At 36.6% G+C, this 21,605-nt stretch overlaps 1 protein-coding gene across 1 annotated transcript in view; it reads right to left on the bottom strand.

The window, feature by feature from the left end:
- The window catches only part of LOC134657953 (KH domain-containing, RNA-binding, signal transduction-associated protein 2-like), a 292,941-nt gene that overhangs the window by 132,786 nt on the left and 138,550 nt on the right, over nt 1–21,605 (bottom strand). Inside the window, exon 2 of the mRNA XM_063513554.1 lies at nt 14,856–15,004. Coding sequence (XP_063369624.1) covers nt 14,856–14,952 — 97 coding nt within the window. The 5' untranslated portion in view covers nt 14,953–15,004. The remainder of the gene's footprint in view (nt 1–14,855; nt 15,005–21,605) is intronic.

Below are 21,605 nucleotides of genomic sequence, written 5' to 3' on the forward strand. Positions count from 1 at the left end.
TTCAAGTAGGCATAATTACAATGCGCTTATGAACGTCAAATAAAGCTAGGTAGACCGGCTCCAACCCTACACCTCTGCCCCGAGAAGATTTCAATCCCCCCTCAATTGGAGGAGGGTATCCCAATATGGGATGATTTTGAAATATTAGACATCTATTAGGTATCTTTTAGACATCACCAAGATACGATAACGATATGTTTAAGATCTAACCTGTCAAATTTGATATTTGCGCGAGGCTGGAGATACTCTTGAACGATTTCCACAAGATATGACTTAGAGATCCAATTCACATCTAATAGATATCTAACTCTATCTAACGTAAAAGTGACATTGGTTGCCCGAATTGCGCTGCAAAAGAGAACTAGTTGAAATCTAAACTATAACGTATCTAGAATGGGTCTAGTACGTGTCGTCCGTCTCTTGTGAATATCTTGAAGTTCGAATACGGCAGTAGATCACTACCTAACATAATATGCAAGTGTACACGCTCGTAGGCAAGGCCTTATCAGAAAAAAAAACCGAAATGGAGTTAATTAGAATACCCGTGACTTTGAGAAAGTTACTTGATTTAAGCTCAAGAATGCACCCTTAATATTAACGGAAATAAAAAAAACACGGTGTTTATGTAGAACCATGCTAGGCTACCTCTGCGCCGTGTTTAATAGCACATAGTGTGCAAGTGTTATTTTAGACGTCATAATTTTGTAGGTACTCAAAAAGTTGTGATTTTTTTTTGTAGTAGCTTAAAATGAAAAATAATATTGAAACCACTCCCGCTAATAAAATTACATAGCAACAAAAAGTAATAATGACCAAACAACAAACTGATATCTAAAAATGTCTTCCAAATATTTTAATTAAACAATTTCTTAATTACTTACGCAAGTTTCTTTGCTAACAAGGGTACAATCTCATGAATCTCAATTAACTTTAAGCCAGCATCGTTAGTATCGATTTTCGATTAATTTCATGACACGTGTCAAAATCATGTCATACCTACTCGAAAATTACCTAATACACACCTGATTTGATTAAGATTAATCAGGATATATCTTGGTCGTTAAGACTTAATGAGGACGTTAAGACTTAATGAGGAAATCAATTATGAATAATGAATAATGAATAATGATTTATTGGTAAATAGTTATTTACACGTCATAGTAGGTACATTATGATATTATACAAAGTTGTAAACACTTTAAACTTAATTTAACTTAAGTAACATGTTATTAAATAACGTCAGTTTTTATTTCCTAATTTATGATTGGGCCAATGACTTATAGTCGGAGAAAAAATCATCAATTTTATAACAAGCTAATTGTATTAATATAGCCTTTAGTTTCCTAACAAACATCTTATCAGTTGGTGTTTGCTTTATATCATCATTCAATGTGTTATATAGTTTAATCCCGAGTACGTCCAGGGTTTTTTTTGACTTGGCGAGCCGGCGCGGGGGCACCCGCAGTTGGTCACGCCTGCGCGTCACAGTGCCCGTCATCTGCCCGTTGGTGGGCAGCGAGGCAAGGTTCCGTCTTATGTATTTACATGCTTCAAGTATATATACACTAGGCAACGTTAATATTTCGAATTTAATGAACAGTTCCTTCGCCGGGTGGTCTTGAGGTTTTTGTGCCATTATGCGGAGTGCACGTTTTTGTAACTTAAATATTTTATCGCGGTCTGCAGCAGTACCCCATAGGTCCACTCCATATATTAGTATGGAGTGGAAATACCCAAAGTACGCTTTTTTTAGGTTCTCCTCAGAGAGGCTATGGGTCAATCTGGATAACGCATAACACGCCGAGGAGAGCCTATTACAAGTATTTTCTATATGGGCTGACCATGATAGTCCTGAGTCTATAATAAATCCTAAGTACTTGACCTCGTTAACCTGCGGCACAGGAATGTCATTCATGAATATATCAAGTTTATCTTTTGTGTTTTTTCTAAGTTGGAAGTGTACTACATTTGTTTTTTCAATATTGAGTAGCATGCCATTCACAGAAAACCAGTTAGAAATATCTTGTAAGGTTCGAGCTAGTTTAGTTTTTAAGGCAGGGAAATTATCAGCTGATGTTATAATGCACGTATCGTCTGCGAACATGACATATTCCGAGTGATCAGAGGCGGAGGTGATATCATTCACAAGAATCAAAAACAAGGTATTCCCCATCGATGAGCCCTGTGGGACCGCACTTGAGCCTATTTCTTCTAGGTTAGATTTACACGAATTAACAAAAGTACTTTGTTTACGATCTGCCAAAAAAGATTTAATTGATTTTAAAAAACTACCATTTACACCATACCGTGACAGCTTTGCGGTCAGTAGTGCGTGGTCCACGGTCTCGAAGGCGCGCGACAGGTCGCAGAACGTGGCTGCGACCTGTCGCCCGCCCTCCAGGTGGGCCAGCACTCGCCGCGTCAGGTCACGCGCCGCGTCCACCGTGCCCCGCGCCGGCTGGTATGCATACTGTTGGGGGTTAATAAGTTTGTTTTCGTTAAAATATTTCATTAACTGCATGCTCATTAGCCGCTCTAATACTTTAGAAATAATAGGTATCATGGAAATAGGCCTATAGCATTTAAGTGCGTCCATGTCACCTTTTCCTTTATATATAGGTTGCACTTTTACTATTTTCAGTGGGTTTGGGTATACTCCACTGTTAACACACTGATTAAATAAATTAAGTAGGATAGACACAGCAATTGGGGGATAGTAATCTAAAACGTGTGTTGACATGTCATTAATGTCCATAGAAGGCTTCCTTTTTATGTTTTTAATAGCGCTTAAGATATCACTAATAGTAAATAGGTCGAACGTAAACACGGGCACCACTGGAGCGAGAAGGTACTTATTAAGGAAATCAAGCGCATCGTGAGTACACGGGTTGTTATTGAGCTTACTCGCATGAATATAGTACCGGTTCAGTCGCGCAGCTGCGTCAGCTGATCGCTCGGTCTTGCAGGTACCAGCTGATCGGCTCACCAGTACATCCAGAGGACCGGTTTTATTATTTTTATTTCGACATGTTTCAGACGCAATGACATTCCACACACTCTTACACATATTCTGTTTACTTTTCGATATTTGATTATTAAGGTAATCCTTGCGGACCTGTTTTAAAGTGTAAACATAAGTATTTTCAAGATTTTGTAGGTTGTCTAATAAACTTAAATTATAATACTTAAATTATAGATTTAACGTTATTTGTGGTTACCTACTTAAATACATCAAATACCTGTCATATAATACGGATAACGGGAGACCTTTGATATATATCTTTGCTATAGCTTTGGATAGCTTTGCTCGGTAAACATATAAAAACTCGAAAATGGGTCGTTCTCGCATTTCGTGCAAATCGGTGTTTTCGGAAATTTACCAAAAATGTGGTGGCGTTGTCAAATATCTGTTAATGCAAGGTTGTAACATAGGGCCTAAAGTATATGTCTCTCCAATGAACAATTCTAAAAAGGTATGTATTTTCTTTATATGTACAATTAACACCCAATTTTTTCATTCATCTCTACATGTAACGCGTGAAGATATAACTTTGACCTACATTTTAACCTTAAGATACTACAAATAGAAAATTCGTTGTTTGTTCAATAAATGACTTATTTAGTTATGTTTTAAATTGTATAATATTAGAAGCTAGAAATAAATAATAAAAACTATACAGCCTTATAAGTGTATGGTTCAAGTAATTTCTTCATTACCGACGCGAGAAATAGATTAGCTATATTTTGCTATATAGCGAGGGTATATAGCGCCTACCGCCGATGCAACACATTGTTCGTCAGTCAGTTGGCCGCGTGATCTAGTAGCGGACGCCCGTGTGCCGCTGTTAGCGAAAATATATACGATCTCTCGGGTCGGGAAGGAGTGTGGTTCTCGTTAGTCTTCATCGCCATCGCGTGATTTATACAGTAAGTAGCAAGTGTACATTATTATAATTATACGTAATGAAGTGATTTAGTGTCGCCTTTCAGATGGTTTATTCTGCAAAATTAAGGTCTGATGCCAACTGATGTAGGCGACAAAAACTTCCAAAACTTCATTCATATCGGTTTCATTCACTTCTTTTCCTTCCAATTTTACTAGGGAAGGTAATGAATGACTTAAGAAGGTAATGATAATATATTCGAGGCAGTGCATTTAATGGAAAGAGGCTTAGTTATTATAAATATTACGTTGTTATAAACATTTAAAACTGTATATGATAATAGGGGAGCCCAACCGGGGAGCCTTTGTAGTCTAAGATGGTCGACCTTCACCGATATGTCTGACGGATGAAATTTACATATTATGAAAGAAAATATGTTCCTGAACATAAATAAATAGGGTTGCTTAAAGAAATATGGTCAAGACTATTTTTAATTATTTTTTGAAAAAAAAAATTTTTTTCTTCAAATTTCACCGATCTGTCTGACAAACGAAATAAGTTCCAATGGAAAGTATACAACTTGTACAATATAAATCAACTAGGTTGCCTATCTTTTTTCGGTCACTATTATGTGGTTATAGGGTTGCTTGCGAAAATCCGGTCACAAATAAGGGTTGCCAGGCTTTTAAATAAAATAAGAAGGGAAGACTTTTAGCGATAACTCATAAACGGCTTAACTTATCAAGTTTGCTTTAATTTTGTTTGAATGAGTTTATTAAGCACTATTTTTATGATTTTTTTCATATTTTTTGGATCGATTTTTCAAAAGTTAAAAGGAATAACCGTTTTTTATTCTTTCTAAATTATTATTTCCGAAATGATTCACTTTATCAAAAAATGTTGTTTGCAAACTCTTGCAAACTTGCAAACAAAAACTATTTATTTTTAAAGACCTATCCAACGACATCCCACACTATAGGGTTAAAACGATAAAAAAAAATTACATAGGTACAAAACGCGAATGATTTAAATATATTATTCATATTCATATTTCTTTATTCATAAAATTACAAACTTTATATGTCAAAAATGTATACTTATAATTAGTCAATTTCAATTCATTAATATAATATTCATGAGTTACAGTAAAATAAAACACTATTATAATAATCAACATAATTCAAATAAATAAAATAAATTAAAAAATTAAATTACAATTAAATCATTATTATTATATTCTGACATGTCATAAAAGGCATTTCTAGTGAGCCATTTTTTTAACTGAGAGCCATTTTTTTTATATTTTCTCTATGCTAATTTTTGAAAAATTGAAAACTATATTTTATGTGATATGGTGCGCAGATGATCAAACCGACTTAACAAACACTTGGGGTTAACAATCTCGACTTATAATGATGATAAGTAAATGGTAAATGTACCATCTAGCTTGAACATTATAAGTTGAGATTGTCAACTCCAAGTGTATGTCAAGTCGGTTTGATCATCTCCGCAGTGCTTAAGACACATGTTTTTAATATTGTTGATTTTAATTGGTGTTAATTTTCTTGAAATACAGTTTTTTTATGTTCGATTTCATAAGTTTGTTTCATTACCGTCCACTGATAAAATTACCATCTCGGCCGAATTCATTACCAGCGCGTAGTTCATTACCAGTAGCCTTATTAAATGAAAAGTAATAACGTTACAAAGGTGCCTTTAGCAGAAAAATGTTAATAAATGAATCCACAAATTGACGAAACTCAAAAGTTTACTATTTAAAAGAAAAATTACAAATCGAGAGAATCTCACCGATTTGCACGAAATGAGAGAATGACCCAAATGCGCGTTTTCCTACAGATAAAACCAAGCTAGATCGATTTTTCGCCCCCGAAAACTCCCACAGCAAATTTTATCGAAATCGTTAGAGCCGTTTCCGAGATCCTCAAAATATATATACATATAAATAAATAAATATACAATAATTGCTCGTTTAAAGGTATAAGATATTGTTTTTTTCTTGAAGGGGTAAAATGGGTTAAATATTTTAACAACTTGCGGACAAACTAGTTTTTTTAATATGTGTATTATTTTTAAATTTATTGTAAATTTCGTTTTATTATTATTTGAGTGTATCAAAATATAACCATTTTAAATGCGCCTACGGTAGGTACCTATTATACAAGCGCCATCGCCACCTTTTTACAAATAAAACGCGAAACCAGTTAGGTAGGTATATATAGACTTTATGGACAGTTCTATACAATTCCCTTTCTCCCCTGTTTTCACGAGTGGTTTCATCTCAAAGCGAAAATGCAAATTGATGCAAAATCCACAGACCCCATCATTTCCACATCAACTTCAAAGGTGTGATCTTGATTTGACATTTTAAACAATTCATCTCGCTCGTACTACGCTTTATCTGCATGCGTATCAAAGGATATCAAATCGGGTAGGTACTTATATACAGTTAGAAAGCCACTTCTACCTAAAACCGGCACTCGGAGCCATATAATAATTTAGTTCTACGATTTACACACCTGCCTCGACACATCAATCTCTTTACACCTCGTCCATTCTAACTTGAGCTCGCGTTTTGTAACAACCGCTTTAACATCAACTTTGAAACCTATATACAGATTCATTTGTTTCAAATAATTATGTTCCTTTCACACAAAATAATTTGGCGAATTTCTAGTAGTTTCTAAAAGTATAAAAATAATAGAATTTCCTGGTAATTTTTACAAGGCAGGCTCTACAAACAAGTTCGTGTCAGATATTTTTGCGGCCTTCGTTGTGTAACATATTATTGCAGGTGACTGTACCTATAGATTGTTAACCCAGGGATGACATGATGCCTTTTACCCGAGTTAAACACTCTACTTTTCATTTCGAATACGAGAAAAGTAAAACACATGTGTTTATTGTGTTTTAAAAACATGACTATTTGATTAAATATAAACTTTTATAGTATTTCTTAAGGGTATTTTAAACTAAAAATGTAGGTTAAAAGTATCGTTTCTTTAGGTTAAATTATGGAATAGGGAGTTAAATATCACAATGGAAATTGCACAATAAATCCATTTAAACCCATATTTCAGTTACTTACCATAAAAAAAATCATAAAATCGTATTTGGAACGTAAAATGCTCTAGTGCAGAAACGTATCCTTTTTTGCACACCTTTTAGAACAACAACGACCCTCTTTCAGAGCATGAGTAGTGAAAAATACGTTTAACATCTGAACCTCGCTGTTTTTTAATTTGTTAGTTTATAAGACTAGTATTTCTTTACTTAAAGACCATCTTACACTGGTCGTAGTAAGTACTGTGAATAACTGACTGGTGTAAGTATACCAAATAATTATTCACCTCTCAGCTTCAGCGCTTAATGCAGATGTGTCTTAAGTATAAAGTTTCGTTAGCTTCAAGTATTATACTATTTATAAGGATAAAACCGTCTAATAGATTTAATAAGTTACTAGCTGTGCCCGCGGCTCCGCCCGCGTGGAATTCGGTCTGTGTCAGTAAGCTAATTGATCTCTAATTTCTCTTTCTCTCCCCTGGAGGCGGAACTTGAAGTAAAGTTGACAGATGGATACGATTAGCGGACTGAAGTCCAGATAAAATATTTTACAATTAGGTAGGTACCACTAAACAAAACTACACTCCAAAACCAATAGTTTTTTTCGCCCTTATTCCAATATTAGACGTGATTTAAATGACACAGAGTAGTAGGTGTATAACGGACAATACAGTACTACTTTTGTATTTTTACGTCCTTGACTGTACCTATCCAAATCATGTCCATGGCAAATATCATCCAATTCTGTCCTCCAGTCAAATCATTCTGAGCATGATAAATTAAGAATTATACACATAGAAATCCATACTTCCTAACAAACTTTCGAATTTAGGTCTAATATTATATTAGTTAGAAGTAAGATTAGAGGAAAGGAGAATATTATAGATATCAAATATCTACATATATGAATGTACCGGGGATTACTTTTAACAGTGTAAAAAAATGTTGAATTATAACTTTTTAATTTAAGTGTTATTTATTAAATAACACTTAAATTAAAAAAAATTGGCCTAAGTCGTAGTCGCTTGGTAGGGTGCCCAGAATGCCATCTTTATTAAAGTACGGCGTAACCCTTAAAATCGTATTAAAAACGCGAGCGTAGCGAGCGCGAAATTTTTTTGATAGAAAAAAAATTGAGAGATGCTATGTCAGGGACACAGCCGCAATGGTTTACGTGAAACGTTGGTGTGGATATCTAAATAATGCAAAAGCCGAAGGCCGAGCTCCATGTAGGGCCGAAGGCCCGAAGCGTCCAGGCTGTCAGTGCTTAAGCACAGAACAATAGTATAAGTGTCTAAATACGAAGGCCGAAGGCCGAGCTTCGTGTAGGGTCGAAGGCCCGAAGCGTCCAGGATGTCAGTGCTTAATCACAGAACAATGGTATCAGTGTCTAAATGCGAAGGCCGAAGGCCGAGCTCCGCGTAGGGCCGAAGGCTCGAAGCGTCCAGGATGTCAATGCTTAAGTCGTAGTAGTAGTCGCTCAGTAGGGTGCCCATCAGAATGCCACCTTTATCAAATGAGGCTTAACCTTTAAAATCGTATTAAAAACGCGAGCGAAGCGAGCGCGAATTTTTTTTGATAGAATAGGATTTGAAAGAAGAGAGGCTATGTCAGGGATATAGCCGCAGTGGTTTACGTGAAATTTTGGTGTGGATATCTGGAAGGCCGAGTTCCATGTAGGGCCGAAGGCCCGAAGCGTCCAGGATGTCAGTGCTTAATCACAGAACAATGGCATCAGTGTCTAAATGCGAAAGCCGTAGGCCCGAAGCGTCCAGGATGTCAGTGCTTAAACACAGAACAATAGTATGTGTCTAAATTCGAAGGCCGAAGGCCGAGCTTCATGTAGAGTCGAAGGCCCGAAGCGTCCAGAATGTCAATGCTTAAGTCGTAGTAGTAGTCACTCGGTAGGGTGCCCAGAATGCCACCTTTATCAAAGTAGGCTTAACCTTAAAAGTTAAAAACGCGAGCGTAGCGAGCGCGAATTTTTTTGATAGAAAAAATTGAGAGAGGCTATTATGTCAGGGACACAGCCGCAATGGTTGAATTTTGGTGTGGATATCTAATGCGAAAGCCGAAGGCCGAGCTCCGCGTAGGGCCGAAGGCCCGAAGCGTCCTGGATGTCAGTGCTTAATTACAGAACAATAGTATAAGTGTCTAAGTGCGAAGGCCGAAGGCCGAGCTCCGCGTAGGGCGGAAGGCCCGAAGCGTCCAGGTTGTCAGTGCTTAAACACAGAACAATAGTATTAATGTAGGTTAATGTGTGTGCTGGGAGTCCTGAAGCACTCAATGAGTTTAGGAACTCCAGAGGGTCTGTTGTGGCGTTGCCTTCATCCAAGACAGTGTTAATGGATTTAGGTATATACTGCCTGTTCACTTTTGATTTCTGCCAATATCCGCGCATGTGTAGGTAAGTATAGACGTACGACTCTCTCCAGTACCCGCTGATACACCACAGTACTTACCGTCGAGCACGTCTGTCGTGCGAATCCGCTGAGCGGTCAACCGTTCTTCGCACTGCGTGAACGTCTCCGATTCTTCCTCAGATTCCTGAGACCGTGCTACCTTGTAACCTCAATACGTTGCGAGAATTTCGCGAGAAAATTGTTTTTTTTCGGAAAGGTATGGTGACGCGTTTAAAATGCAAGTCCCAAATTGTTTGACACTTACAAAGACATAATACCTATTTAAAATTTAAAAACTTTCGCGTTTTGAACACATATTAACTCACATTTATATATAGACGGGCCTATCTCGAAATGTATTTTATTACCGTTATTTACCGACGTTTCGACACAGGTTTCACTGGTCGTGGTCGCGGCTAACTGATGTCCCAACAAAATGTCAAAACAGAGATTTGTGCAACTACCCGACGAAAAGTGTATGAAAAAGTTTGGGGTAGACATCATATTTTCAAACCACCCACTTCACATAATGTTAATTATTGTCAATGGACCTGCGATAGACCCGTCTATAAATGTGATTTAATATGTATTTGAAAAGACGTTTGACATTAACTAAGAAAATTTTTGTTTTTTTTACAAAGTACATACACAAAAAAAAAGTTTGCACCACTTTCTTAAGTTAGCGCCATAAGATTCAGGTGCAAACATAACTTAATTGAGTGTAGTGGCCACCCCCCCCTTTTAGGGGTTGAATTTTTCTAGCCTAAAATAGGGCCAGGGATTTTCTTGACAGATTAGTAAAGTTTGCATCAAAATCCGTTCAGCCGTTTTCACGTGATGCGCGGTCAAATAAACAGATAAACAGACAAACAGATAAACAGATAAACAGACAAACAGACAAAAATTCTAAAAACTGTTGGAACGTGTTCTGTTATCGATTCTAAGTATCCCCAACCAACTTTTTTTCGAATATCTTCCATGTACAGACTTTCGACCCTCTTCAGCTTTATTATATGTATAGATTACACTTATTACTAAGGGCCACTTGCACCATTCCACAAACCCGGGGTTAAGCGGTTAAATCGTTAACCCAATGTCAAATTGTACTGATAACCATGGTAACTCCAGGTTTAACTGGTTAACCCCTGGGTTAGTGAATGGTGCAAATGGCCCTTTAGGAGAGGATTTTCAGATTAAATGTTATGATTTAAAGATATTTCAAAAACAATTTAAGAATAATAGTTTATTCACATAAACTATTATTCTTAAATTGTTTTTGAAATATCTTTAAATCATAACATTTAATCTGAAAATCCTCTCCTAAAGGGCCATTTGCACCATTCACTAACCCAGGGGTTAACCAGTTAAACCTGGAGTCACCTGCTACGATTGTCTTATGTACTCACCACACTTAAATTAGTTTATGTAATAATAGATTTTGAAATTTGCTCTGAGATAAGTCACAAATCATCTTAAGAGCCCATCAACGTGCACACTAGCGTTACTGCTAAATAATCGTGATTTTTTAAATTTAACAAAATATGTATATTTAAAAAGGGGGCCGCTACGTACTGTGTGAACTCAAAACAAAAACGACCGTTTTAACTTTGGACGCATAGATTGACGAATCCAGCAACATACAAACTAGTTTAATGTATTCAAAAGGTACTTTAATACAAGATATAGTACGTAGTGGCCCCTTTTTTAAATGTATTTTGTTAAACTTAAATAATCATGATTATTTAGCAGTGGCGCTAGTGTGCACGTTGATGGGCTCTTAACTCCAAGCCGGTATCTGTTACCTTTAATTCACATTTTTTCTCAACGATTACCTCAAGCCAATATAGCTTGAGCCCCCATTTCTAAGCAACTATATATAGAACCAGCTCACACTTATCCTGATGGTTTCTCTTCCAGGTAAATGTTGTTAAATAATAGCTGAAGCAGGTGCGTTTAACTGCGAATCATTAATTATGCCCCCCTCTTAGCTTCTCTACCTGTGGTCAGAGTAAAACAAGTAGGTTACACAGGATACAATATACTAAGGCAGCCATACTCTAAGTGTGTTCCGCGGAACCATAGGGTTCCGCGACACCCCTGCAGGGGTTCCGCAAGAATTTAGAACACTATGCTTTAGTCGCCTCGAAAATTTTTACTATGCCGCCACCGTATTGTAGGGTTCCATCAAGTATTTCGCTTTCCAAAAGGGTTCCGTCAAAAAAAAAGATTGAAAACCGCTGTACTAAGGGTACACAGAACGTAGAGAAATAAGTAGTCTAAGAGTGTTCACTCCATGCATAGACCCAAATTTATAATATGGTTATTATTATTTATTTAGGTAATTACAACACAACATTTAAACCTTATTACAAAAGTATCGTTAAACCAGTAAGGTTTGTCTCGATACCTACTGTATTCTGCAGTTGATTTTATACAAAAATAAATTCAGTAGCGTTGAAAAAACCCGGAAAAATACGAGAAAATTTCAAATAGGCTCGTTTTTTTTAACTTCTGTTTTTTCAGTATACTTAATTGGGAATTTAAACAGGTATGTTAAGGTTGCACGTCTAATGTTTTAAGGGGCCCACTGATTACCAGTCCGCCGGACGATATCGGCTTGTCAGTTGTTCGGAGCTGTCAACCCTTTGTTCTAACTGACAGGCCGATATCGTCCGGCGAACTGGTAATCAGTGGGCCCCTTTAGTTTCTGGCATTGTATTGTCTTTGACACTGTTACCACTCATCAGTGGCATGTGTATGACGAATGTAATTTTTCTGAATACAACTGAAAAACAAAACGAAAAGAATTGTTTTTTCCTGATTGATTGTGGCCTCCGAATTCATCCCTACTAATTATAGCTGGTCAACCAAATCTTGTCAGTAAAAAAAGGCGCGAAATTCAAATTTTCTATGGGACTATATCCCTTCTCGCCTACATTTTTCAAATTTGCCGCCTTTTTCAACTGTCAAGATCTGGTTGACCTGAATAGTAACAATACTCACATCATCTAACTTTTTGAGCCGACTACTTTGTTTCCATTAACTCTGATATTTTCATTACCATTCATAAGCATTTGAATAGTAGCTTGTATTAGCCAGTCGACTGCAGACATTATTTATTCAGGTTCAGGGTATGGTAATGACATGCTGATTTATAGAGAGCGTGAACTGTAGGGGGGCAGCACAGGAACCCCCTGTTTATTGACGCGAAATGTCAAGATTATGTTTCTGATTGGAGCCACACGATGGTAGAGGGTCTCTATTGTTTCCCAAAAAGTTTTAAGTCATAATGTATTGTTTGTCCGCATTTTCGTTAGTCATAATTCATTTGATTCAGAAACGCGTCACTTTTCAGGACTGCCATTTTTAAGCCTTCAAATAAAGCCTACAGAATTTCATGAAATCCCCATTAATCCTATTAATCCTGCAATAGATCATGTGACAGCGGAATTAAATTTAAGCAGAGTATTTTTCAAAAATGATAAAATTTTGCGTCAAACCAAAACAATACCAATTTTACATTCGAAATTTATGTCTTTATAATTAATTTATATGTGTTTTATATGATATAATATATATCATAGAAATTTACATCGAAAGTGATCCATATTCATTGCTTTTAAGTGTATTAGGGTATGACGCAGGCTTCAAGCTATGAATAGTAGTTTGTGTTACAAGGGATCAAAATGATATATGTATTTCCGTCAAGGGCGTACATTGAATCCTGAGCGTAATGAGGGATTCAAGTGTTAACGCCCAAGACGAAATAATTTTGATACCGTGTGACACATACTGCTTTTCACATCAACTATGAGGAAAATAAAAAAATCTTAGTGTTGACACAATCTGATGCTTAAACAGATTATTTAAGCTAAAAAAATAATGTGCATTAAAATGTAAAAATAGTGTGCTAGAACAGAAAAGTGTTACTTTGATTCCTCCTAGCAGGGAGGAAAAGTGCCACTTTGATCCCTCCTAGCAGGGAAGAAAAAGGTCTTTTCTGAATAGGAGGTGTGAAAAATAATTTTACGTCTATCCTCATTAATTCCGCGATTGACCGTGTCGCGGGCTTATAATTACGTCGGTTGTAAAATTTCTTCAGCAACGTAAACAAAGCGTGACACACTTCATCCGTCACCTCTCTATTACGCTTATTATGATAATGACCATTAGCTTACTGTGGGACTTACTCAATATGTGTAAGAATGTCCAATAATATTTACAGTTGAATCCGCTTATAATGACATCGAAGGGAAATGACAAACACGTCATACTAATAAGCGGATGTCATATAAAGCATAGTGGATTAATTTCTTATTATTGTTAATTTTTCCGAATTAATCTCGAATTTCTTTGTAAGAAATGAGTTTTAATAACCTGGAACCAATTGTCAAATTGTCACCGAGAGTCAAAACTAAATCAACTTAAACGCCACGCACGCACCAAACGTTCTCGCAGGGAAAGACGTGGTGACGGTCACGAAAACCAGCGTGTCAGTATAACCGGACATAATTTCATGAAAATAGGATTTTTAGGTCATAGTAAGCGGTTTGTCACTATAAGCGAAGTCATCTTATCCGACTGTCACTAAGAATTTTATATGAAAATGAAAACCAAACTTCGCACAGTAATTACGTCATTTACGTCATAGGTAAGCGGTTGGTCAGTATAGGCGGAGTCATAATAAACGGATTCCACTGTTTTTATTTATATATTGTCTGGAAATGAACCATACTACCCTGTTTTGCAACACTCGTGATATATTTGCGTCACTTAAACGTCCGAGTCGTAAATAACACCACACTGAATGGGACGCAGTTACACGCGTAGTTGATCAATGTGCCCTAATTTACGATGAGTCTTAAATTAGTCTTAGTTTTAGTTACGACGATACGACCATGAAACCTTCAAGAAAGTGCGTACTTAAATGCCGGCAACGCATTTGCAACCCCTCTGGTGTTGCGGGTGTCCATGGGCGACGGTCATTGCTTACCACCAGGCAATCCGTCTGCTCGTTTGCCACCTTAGTAACACACACTCTCTACAGATTCATTGACAGTCATCTGTCAAATACCTAAATAAATAATAAATAATATCTGGGAGACCGAGCTTTGCTCGGAAAACATATAAAAACTGAAAAATGCGCGTTTTCCCAGGGATAAGACCTAGCTAGATCGATTTTTCGCCTCCGAAAAGCCCCATATAACAAAATTCATCGAAATCGTTAGAGCGGTTTCCGAAATCCTCAAAATATATATATACATATAAAATAAATAAATAAACACACAAGAATTGCTCGTTTAAAGGTATAAGATAACAAACTTATGTCCGTAGTGATACAGAGTGGAAATGCTGCGAGCATCATGGGCACCTTTGCACCCGGAACGGCATGAAGCGGTTAGTCTTTTTAAATGTATAGTTTCAATTTTTATTTGTGACCTTAATTATATCTAAAATAAATAAATAAATTTAATTATAAAAACCTTACCGTTTTTATGATAGTATCCGGTACCGGACGAGGAACCGCTGCCGGACGAGCCCGGCGGGCCGTCGTCGGCGTCGGACGCCGGCAAACCACTCTCCATGCTCAGGCTTCCCACATCACACTCGCACTTCACTGCACTGCACCACACTTATCTGGAAATAAAGAAAGATTACATTAGTCTTTGGTATTTGAAACATACTTTTAGTGTAAGGCCTGAGTGGACGCTCGAGTTGGGCGTGAAGCGGGGCGGGGCGTGCGGCGTGCATGTTAAACAAATGCAAGCGTATAGTAGCGGTCTTAGTGCACGCTGCTCACATGCGTGAGCCCGACGCCACGCTGCACGCCCCGCCGAACGCTCCGCTTCGAGCGGCCACTCAGGCCTTACACTTAGGGTTATGTAGTCCATCAGAGAGGCTGGCCAAGATTACAATCGTTGATAAAATACGATAATTTCGAATGCACTGGCAGTCTTGGCTGATGGTATGTCTAGATAGCTCCAGATCCAAAACACATGTGTTACATTTGGCTAAACTCCTATTTTCGTTAGAAATCCATCAGTCACAGAGAACCAAGCCACATGGCCTTTTATAAATAGCATCAAGTATATCTAAAGTTCATACGCGAATATTACAAGCTTTTATTTAGTTTCACCTGTCCCGTTGTCTGTCTGTCGGTCTGTAATCAAATCTTGCAAGTTAAATTTGATCCACTTCCCGGTTTCAGATCGAGCTCAAATTTTGCATACACATGTAAATCGGGTGACAATGCAATATTATGGTACCATCGAGCTGATCTGATGATGTAGACAGGAGGTGGCCATAGGAACTCTGTGATGAAAAAACTCAACCTAATTGTGTTAGGGGTTTTTAGAATTGTCTCGATGAGTATTAGTTGTATGTCGTAAGAAAAGTACAGTCAGCGATAAAAGCTTGTACCAAAAATGTTTTTTTTTTTTGCAAAAAAACTTATTTATTTTATTATATTGGGTGGAACAGAACGAAGGACTTTTATGCAAACGGCGAATTGTTTAGGCTACGTACTTTATTTTTCAATTAATCACGTTAATATTTCTAACCGTTTGTGAGATACAGTTTGTTAAACATTAGTGCAAAAATCTGCATGTTTCAACCCTAGCAATTAGATCCGAGCACCGAATGTGAAGTCAAAAGTTAATGACATGTGTCAATCCAAAATGTAACTAACTTTGTAGTGATAGGATTGTCACTGATATAAAAATATTTTAATGAATTTGTTTTGCTTTTTAATCCAGCTTAACATAATAACTCTATTGTAGATCACTTAGATAACACAATCCTTTCAGCTCAGTCTCTAGGAATGTTCCATCCTGTATAAATCTCCCGAATTTAAATGTACCTATACTTAAAATAGACAAATAAGTAAGCATAGAATCACTCTATACAACAACAACAAGATTAATAACAACATTTTAGTATTAGAACCTAAGAGTTCAAATCGGCTTACGTTCTGATGTGGTTACTCGTAAACCAGCAATATTATTATTGCTATATATTATTGCTACGAAGATCAAAGCTAACACAATAATGGAATTCAATTGTTTGAGTTACTTGTCACTGCTAGACTAGTGTTGGCAGGACCTTGAGTCTTGCGAGTCTATTTGAAGAACTCACGACTCGTATTATGAGTCTCCGATAAAAAAAATAAGCGCCACTTGCACCATCCCACTAACCCGGGGTTAACCGGTTAAACCTGGAGTTGCCATGGTTACCAGTACAATTTGACACTGGGTTAACGGGCTAACGCCGGGTGGTGCAAGTGGCCCTAAGTCTCGAATCGAGTCCTTTATTGAGTATTTTTTAAACGCAACCCAAAAGGTCTCGAGTCTAGCGCTAAAAACATCCGAGTAAGTATTTTAAATCCTGAGGCGAGACTTATTGAGTCTTTTTAAGTGCCACTCGAAAATACTGGAGCCGGTTAATAAAGAATCCGTCAGCTATTTTGTAGGTTTTATCTATAAACTAGTAAAAGTTAAGAAAATAAGCATTATTGTATAGTAAGTATTATTATTATTGGGGTGGTATCGGGCCTTTGAGTGTCACGTCGACCAAGTATTGATCGATTGTGACGGCCCTTTAAAGTTCATTACTAATGCCCGTTGCATCCAGAAAGTTACAGATGCTTTGGGCCGTAACGTTCTGTACCTCATAGGGTTGCAATACATGCCGCCCTAAGTAGGTACTTCTTTTTGACATTAGTGATCCACAGGAACAGAGAATGTGCATTGCAGTCTCCTCTGACTCCTGGCAGAACCTGCATGTCGCATCTTGTTTCTTGCCAATTTGAAACATGTGCTTGTTCAACTTACAGTGTCCAGTCAGTACCTATTCTAGTCACCGCGCAAGTTTTGTGCCTTAGTAAGTATACCTAATCCATGAATTTTACATGAAGACAATGCATTCAATTGATCTATATTGTGAAAAAATATGATTCTCTGAAAAGGACTTAACTCTCTATAAAAATTCGGCTCTTTAACAAGTTGAAAAGAACAGACTTATTCGAACGTACACTGACAATCTAAATCATGTCATTCAATTATCGTGAGTACCTACTGTTATAATTTTTTTTAATTCTATATAAATTCGTATTGTTAACAAGCTTTTATTATGTCGACCTGTATGTAACTATGTAATGGAATCTAAGGTAACTAATTTAACCATCTTCCAAGGATCGTAGCGTCATGAAAATTGGCAGCTGTATGTAGTTATGATGACAATACAATAATATGGTTCTGTCGAACTGATCTGATGATGGAGACAGGAGGTGGCCATAGGAACTCTCGACCTGTATGTAACTAACATGTAACGGAATCTAAGGTAACTAATTTAACCATCTTCCAAGGATCGTAGCGTCATGAAAATTGGCAGCTGTATGTAGTTCTGATGACAATACAATAATATGGTACTATCGAACTGATCTGATGATGGAGACAGGAGGTCTGTGATGAAACAACGCAACCTAATTGTGTTAGGGGTTTTTAGAATTGTCTCGATGAGTATTAGTTGTCTGTCGTAAGAAAAGTACAATCAGCGATAAAAGCTTGTACCAAAAATTAAATTTTTGCCAAAAACTTATTTTTATTCATGATTAATATCGAATTACTACACCCAATATTTAAATACATCGAATTAAAAAACTATATAGTTTTAAGATTTTTTCAGGCGGTTAAATACTACCTATCTCATAAGAAGACATGTAGTAATACTAGTATAAGCACGATGGAGCTGGCATAATCATGTAACTGATTTAAGTTCCTAAATATTATATAGCCACTCACATGATTCCAGCAACTAGAGTTTCAACATTGCACACCTCTAAAATGATCGTCGCAACTCGAGTTTCAAAACGGAGTGTATGCGGTTTTTTATTTATTATCTGTGAAGGGCTGCACAGATACGGTGTAAACGTGTTTTAAAACACAGACTACCAACGTGACAATATTTAAAAATGTTTCAACCACATAGACATAAACACAGTATTTTTTATCTATATTACTTTGCAAGTTGTTCGGGAAAGTGCGTGTGTAAAAAGTTGCTGCGTGTTTTAAAATGCCGCAAGTATTCAAATTTACATATTTCTATTAGTATTATATATGAAACTACTCCGCGTTTATTGTTCTATTAGATTAAAACTATATTTCAGACCTACTCAATATTGATGACCATGAAATTTCACTTCAAAACAATAACACTGTAGATTTTTGACGTGTTTTTTATTTTAATGCCCAAGATTTCTAAGATTACCAAATATATCTTAATTTTTTTTGTAAAAATCTGACCTTTATAATTTGTCCTTTATTCAGAAATCCCTCATTACACGTTCACTATAAACACGAAAACTATTCATATTTCATAAAAAAAAACTTCGTACACTATGATAAAAAGTGCATAGATCTGTTGACAACTTTATTTTTCACTCCTGTCGTCAATATTCACTTCCACAAAAAATATTCCACTTTCAAATGCACTGTATATTCTATTATTTTCATATAAGTAGGTACAGTTTAAACAAACACAGATGTGTTTCAGCGATGCGCGCGGCGCGCGCGACGTCTTTTCCACCACTATTTTTACGAATGGCGAGTTCAGACCGGGAGTCGGCTTCAAAAACGCTCTTAAATTATAAAAGCGATTTGTCTAATCGCGTTTTGTTCGCGGAAATGGGTCAGTCTTACAGCTGGAATGTATTTCACAACTTTGCAGCGGAAAAACAGATGAGTATTTTTAACTATGAATAAATATTCATAATTGAGCATGAAGTACTGAAAATGATTTCTGGACGACCACTTTATCGCTTGAATATGCAAGAGTGATTGAGAGGTTAGATAACAAAATGTCGACTCTCTCGTTTGCGGTAGACACTTACATTGTCACTTATTGTGGGAGTGGCGTCCCCTACGCAGAGTTTCACGTAATATTCCCTGTTATTAAAATTGTATTATTCAATTTAAAATCCTTATACTCGTAGCAATATGTATTGTGACACCCCATTGTGCCAAACTTTCCTTGTGATATCGCTGCCGATTCCGTCTGTTCTCAATTATGTGAGCTGACTTTGAGTATACGTTAACGTATATTTAACTTATTTCCTTAGGTTCAGTCACCTTCAATAATATGTTACTCTTCAAAGACCGCAAAAATATGTGACACGCTCTTATGGCTGTACAAATAAGACCGTGTCAGATATTTTTGCGGCCTTCGATGTGTAACATATTACTGCAGGTGACTGTACCAAACTTGCTCTGTGATATGCCGCCTGTGTACCCTGTCATAATAGTCAGTTTAACCCAACGACTATGACGCTATCTCTCCGCCGCCGGCGACGGCTGATAAACGTACGGCATTACGCAACATCGAGCTTTTAAAAATAATAGCACTTATATGTACAAAATGTTTGTGATTAATAGTATTTTATGCAACCGTTGTTTAAAAGAGTTCAAAAAAGGCGAGTGGCCGAAAGCCGAAAATTGATAATAAAGACGCAACGAGTATTTATTGACTCAGTTAAAGAACGTTACGACCAAGCACTTACGTTGAAATAAAATTGTAAATTTAACAAATATTTTTCATTCAAGAAGTAGCAAAGAATGGAGGGTACGGGCGGGAAAAAAATGAATGAAATTAAAAAAAAAAACATGTCTGTGGTTTACTTATTTGTCAGAGATGACATTTAAATAAAATAAAGTTAGCAACAAGGTTACAATATTTTTTAAGTGGCCATTACACGAAATATCTAAAAAGTGCCAAAAAGATACTGCGTGTATGCACAAATGCTTTTTCACCTCAGCAGCGCGAACAAGGGTACTTTGCTACGAGACAAAATGAGCAAAATGCGATTTTGCTCACTGTTTTTAAGTAGCAAAGTACCCTTGTTCGAGCTGCTAAGGTGAAAACTTAATTGTTGGTATATCTTAAGAAAACATGAGTCAATTGAGGCAAATGATGAAGAAGGAATACATTTTTCGGGTTCTCTAATATGTTCTCACTGCTGAGGTGAAAAGTTTTGTGAACTACACGAGATCAAAGTTATTTACATCTCGTGCGCTTTTGAGTCCCTTACTACGCTCAAGATTCTAATCTCTTTCTAATCTAAGATTCGAATCTTTCCCTTACACGGGACTCAAAATAAGCACGCGAAGAAATATTAAACTTTGATCTCTTGTTGTACAAATAACTATTTCACACCACCTATTCAGAAAAGAGCTTTTTCTTCCCTGCTTGGAGGAATCAAAGTGGCACTTTTCCTCCCTGCTAGGCGGGATCAAAGTAACACTTTTCTGTTCTAGCACATTATTTTTTTAGCTTAAATAATCTGTTTAAGTATCAGATTGTGTCAACACTAAGATTTTTTTTATTTTCCTTATAGTTGATGTGAAAAGCAGTATGTGTCACATGGTATCAAAATTATTTCGTCTTGGGCGTTAACACTTGAATCCCTCATAACGATCAGGATTCTACTTTAGAATCCCTCACTACGTCCGGGATTCTATTGTAGAATCCATCGCTTCATTCAGGATTCAATGTACGCTCTTGACGGAAATATATCATTTTGATCCCTTGTAACACAAACTACTATTTTGGGAAATAGACTAAAGACTTGTCTTGACAACTATAAGGTAGAGTTTTAGAGATGTGTGCACGACCCATTAAATGACAAATAAAAGTACGGGAGTAGAAAAAAAAGTATTATAAAATTGCGATATCAAATTACGAGATTTGTATATCAGTTACTTATATCAATATTTTTTCATTTTAATTTCATAAAAAACTCGTTGTCAATAGATGAAGTAAGTAACTTACTTACTTACTAATATTTTTTATTATGCCATAAATTAGAAGGAATCCAGCAATGAATCTACAGTGTAAATGAAGATAGCAACAAGCGGTCTTATTGAAAAACAGTCATTTCTTTCAGACAACCCAACAAAGTCCCACAGTAAGCTCAAGAAGGCTTGTGTTGTGGGTACTCAGACAACGATATACCTATATGTATAATATACAAAAATACATAGAAAACACCCAAGACTCAGGAACAAATATTTGTGCTCATCACACAAATTAATGTCCTTACCGGGATTCGAACCCAGGACCGCGACTTCACAGGCAAGGTCACTACTCACTAGGCCAGACCAGTCGTCAAACTTTATTCAATCAAGCATTATTACTTTATAACAGAGATGCGATTTATTTGAAATACTTATATTTAAAATGCAAATAC

The sequence above is a fragment of the Cydia amplana genome, chromosome 21 (assembly GCF_948474715.1).
Source record: "Cydia amplana chromosome 21, ilCydAmpl1.1, whole genome shotgun sequence".
Classification (NCBI taxonomy): domain Eukaryota; kingdom Metazoa; phylum Arthropoda; class Insecta; order Lepidoptera; family Tortricidae; genus Cydia; species Cydia amplana.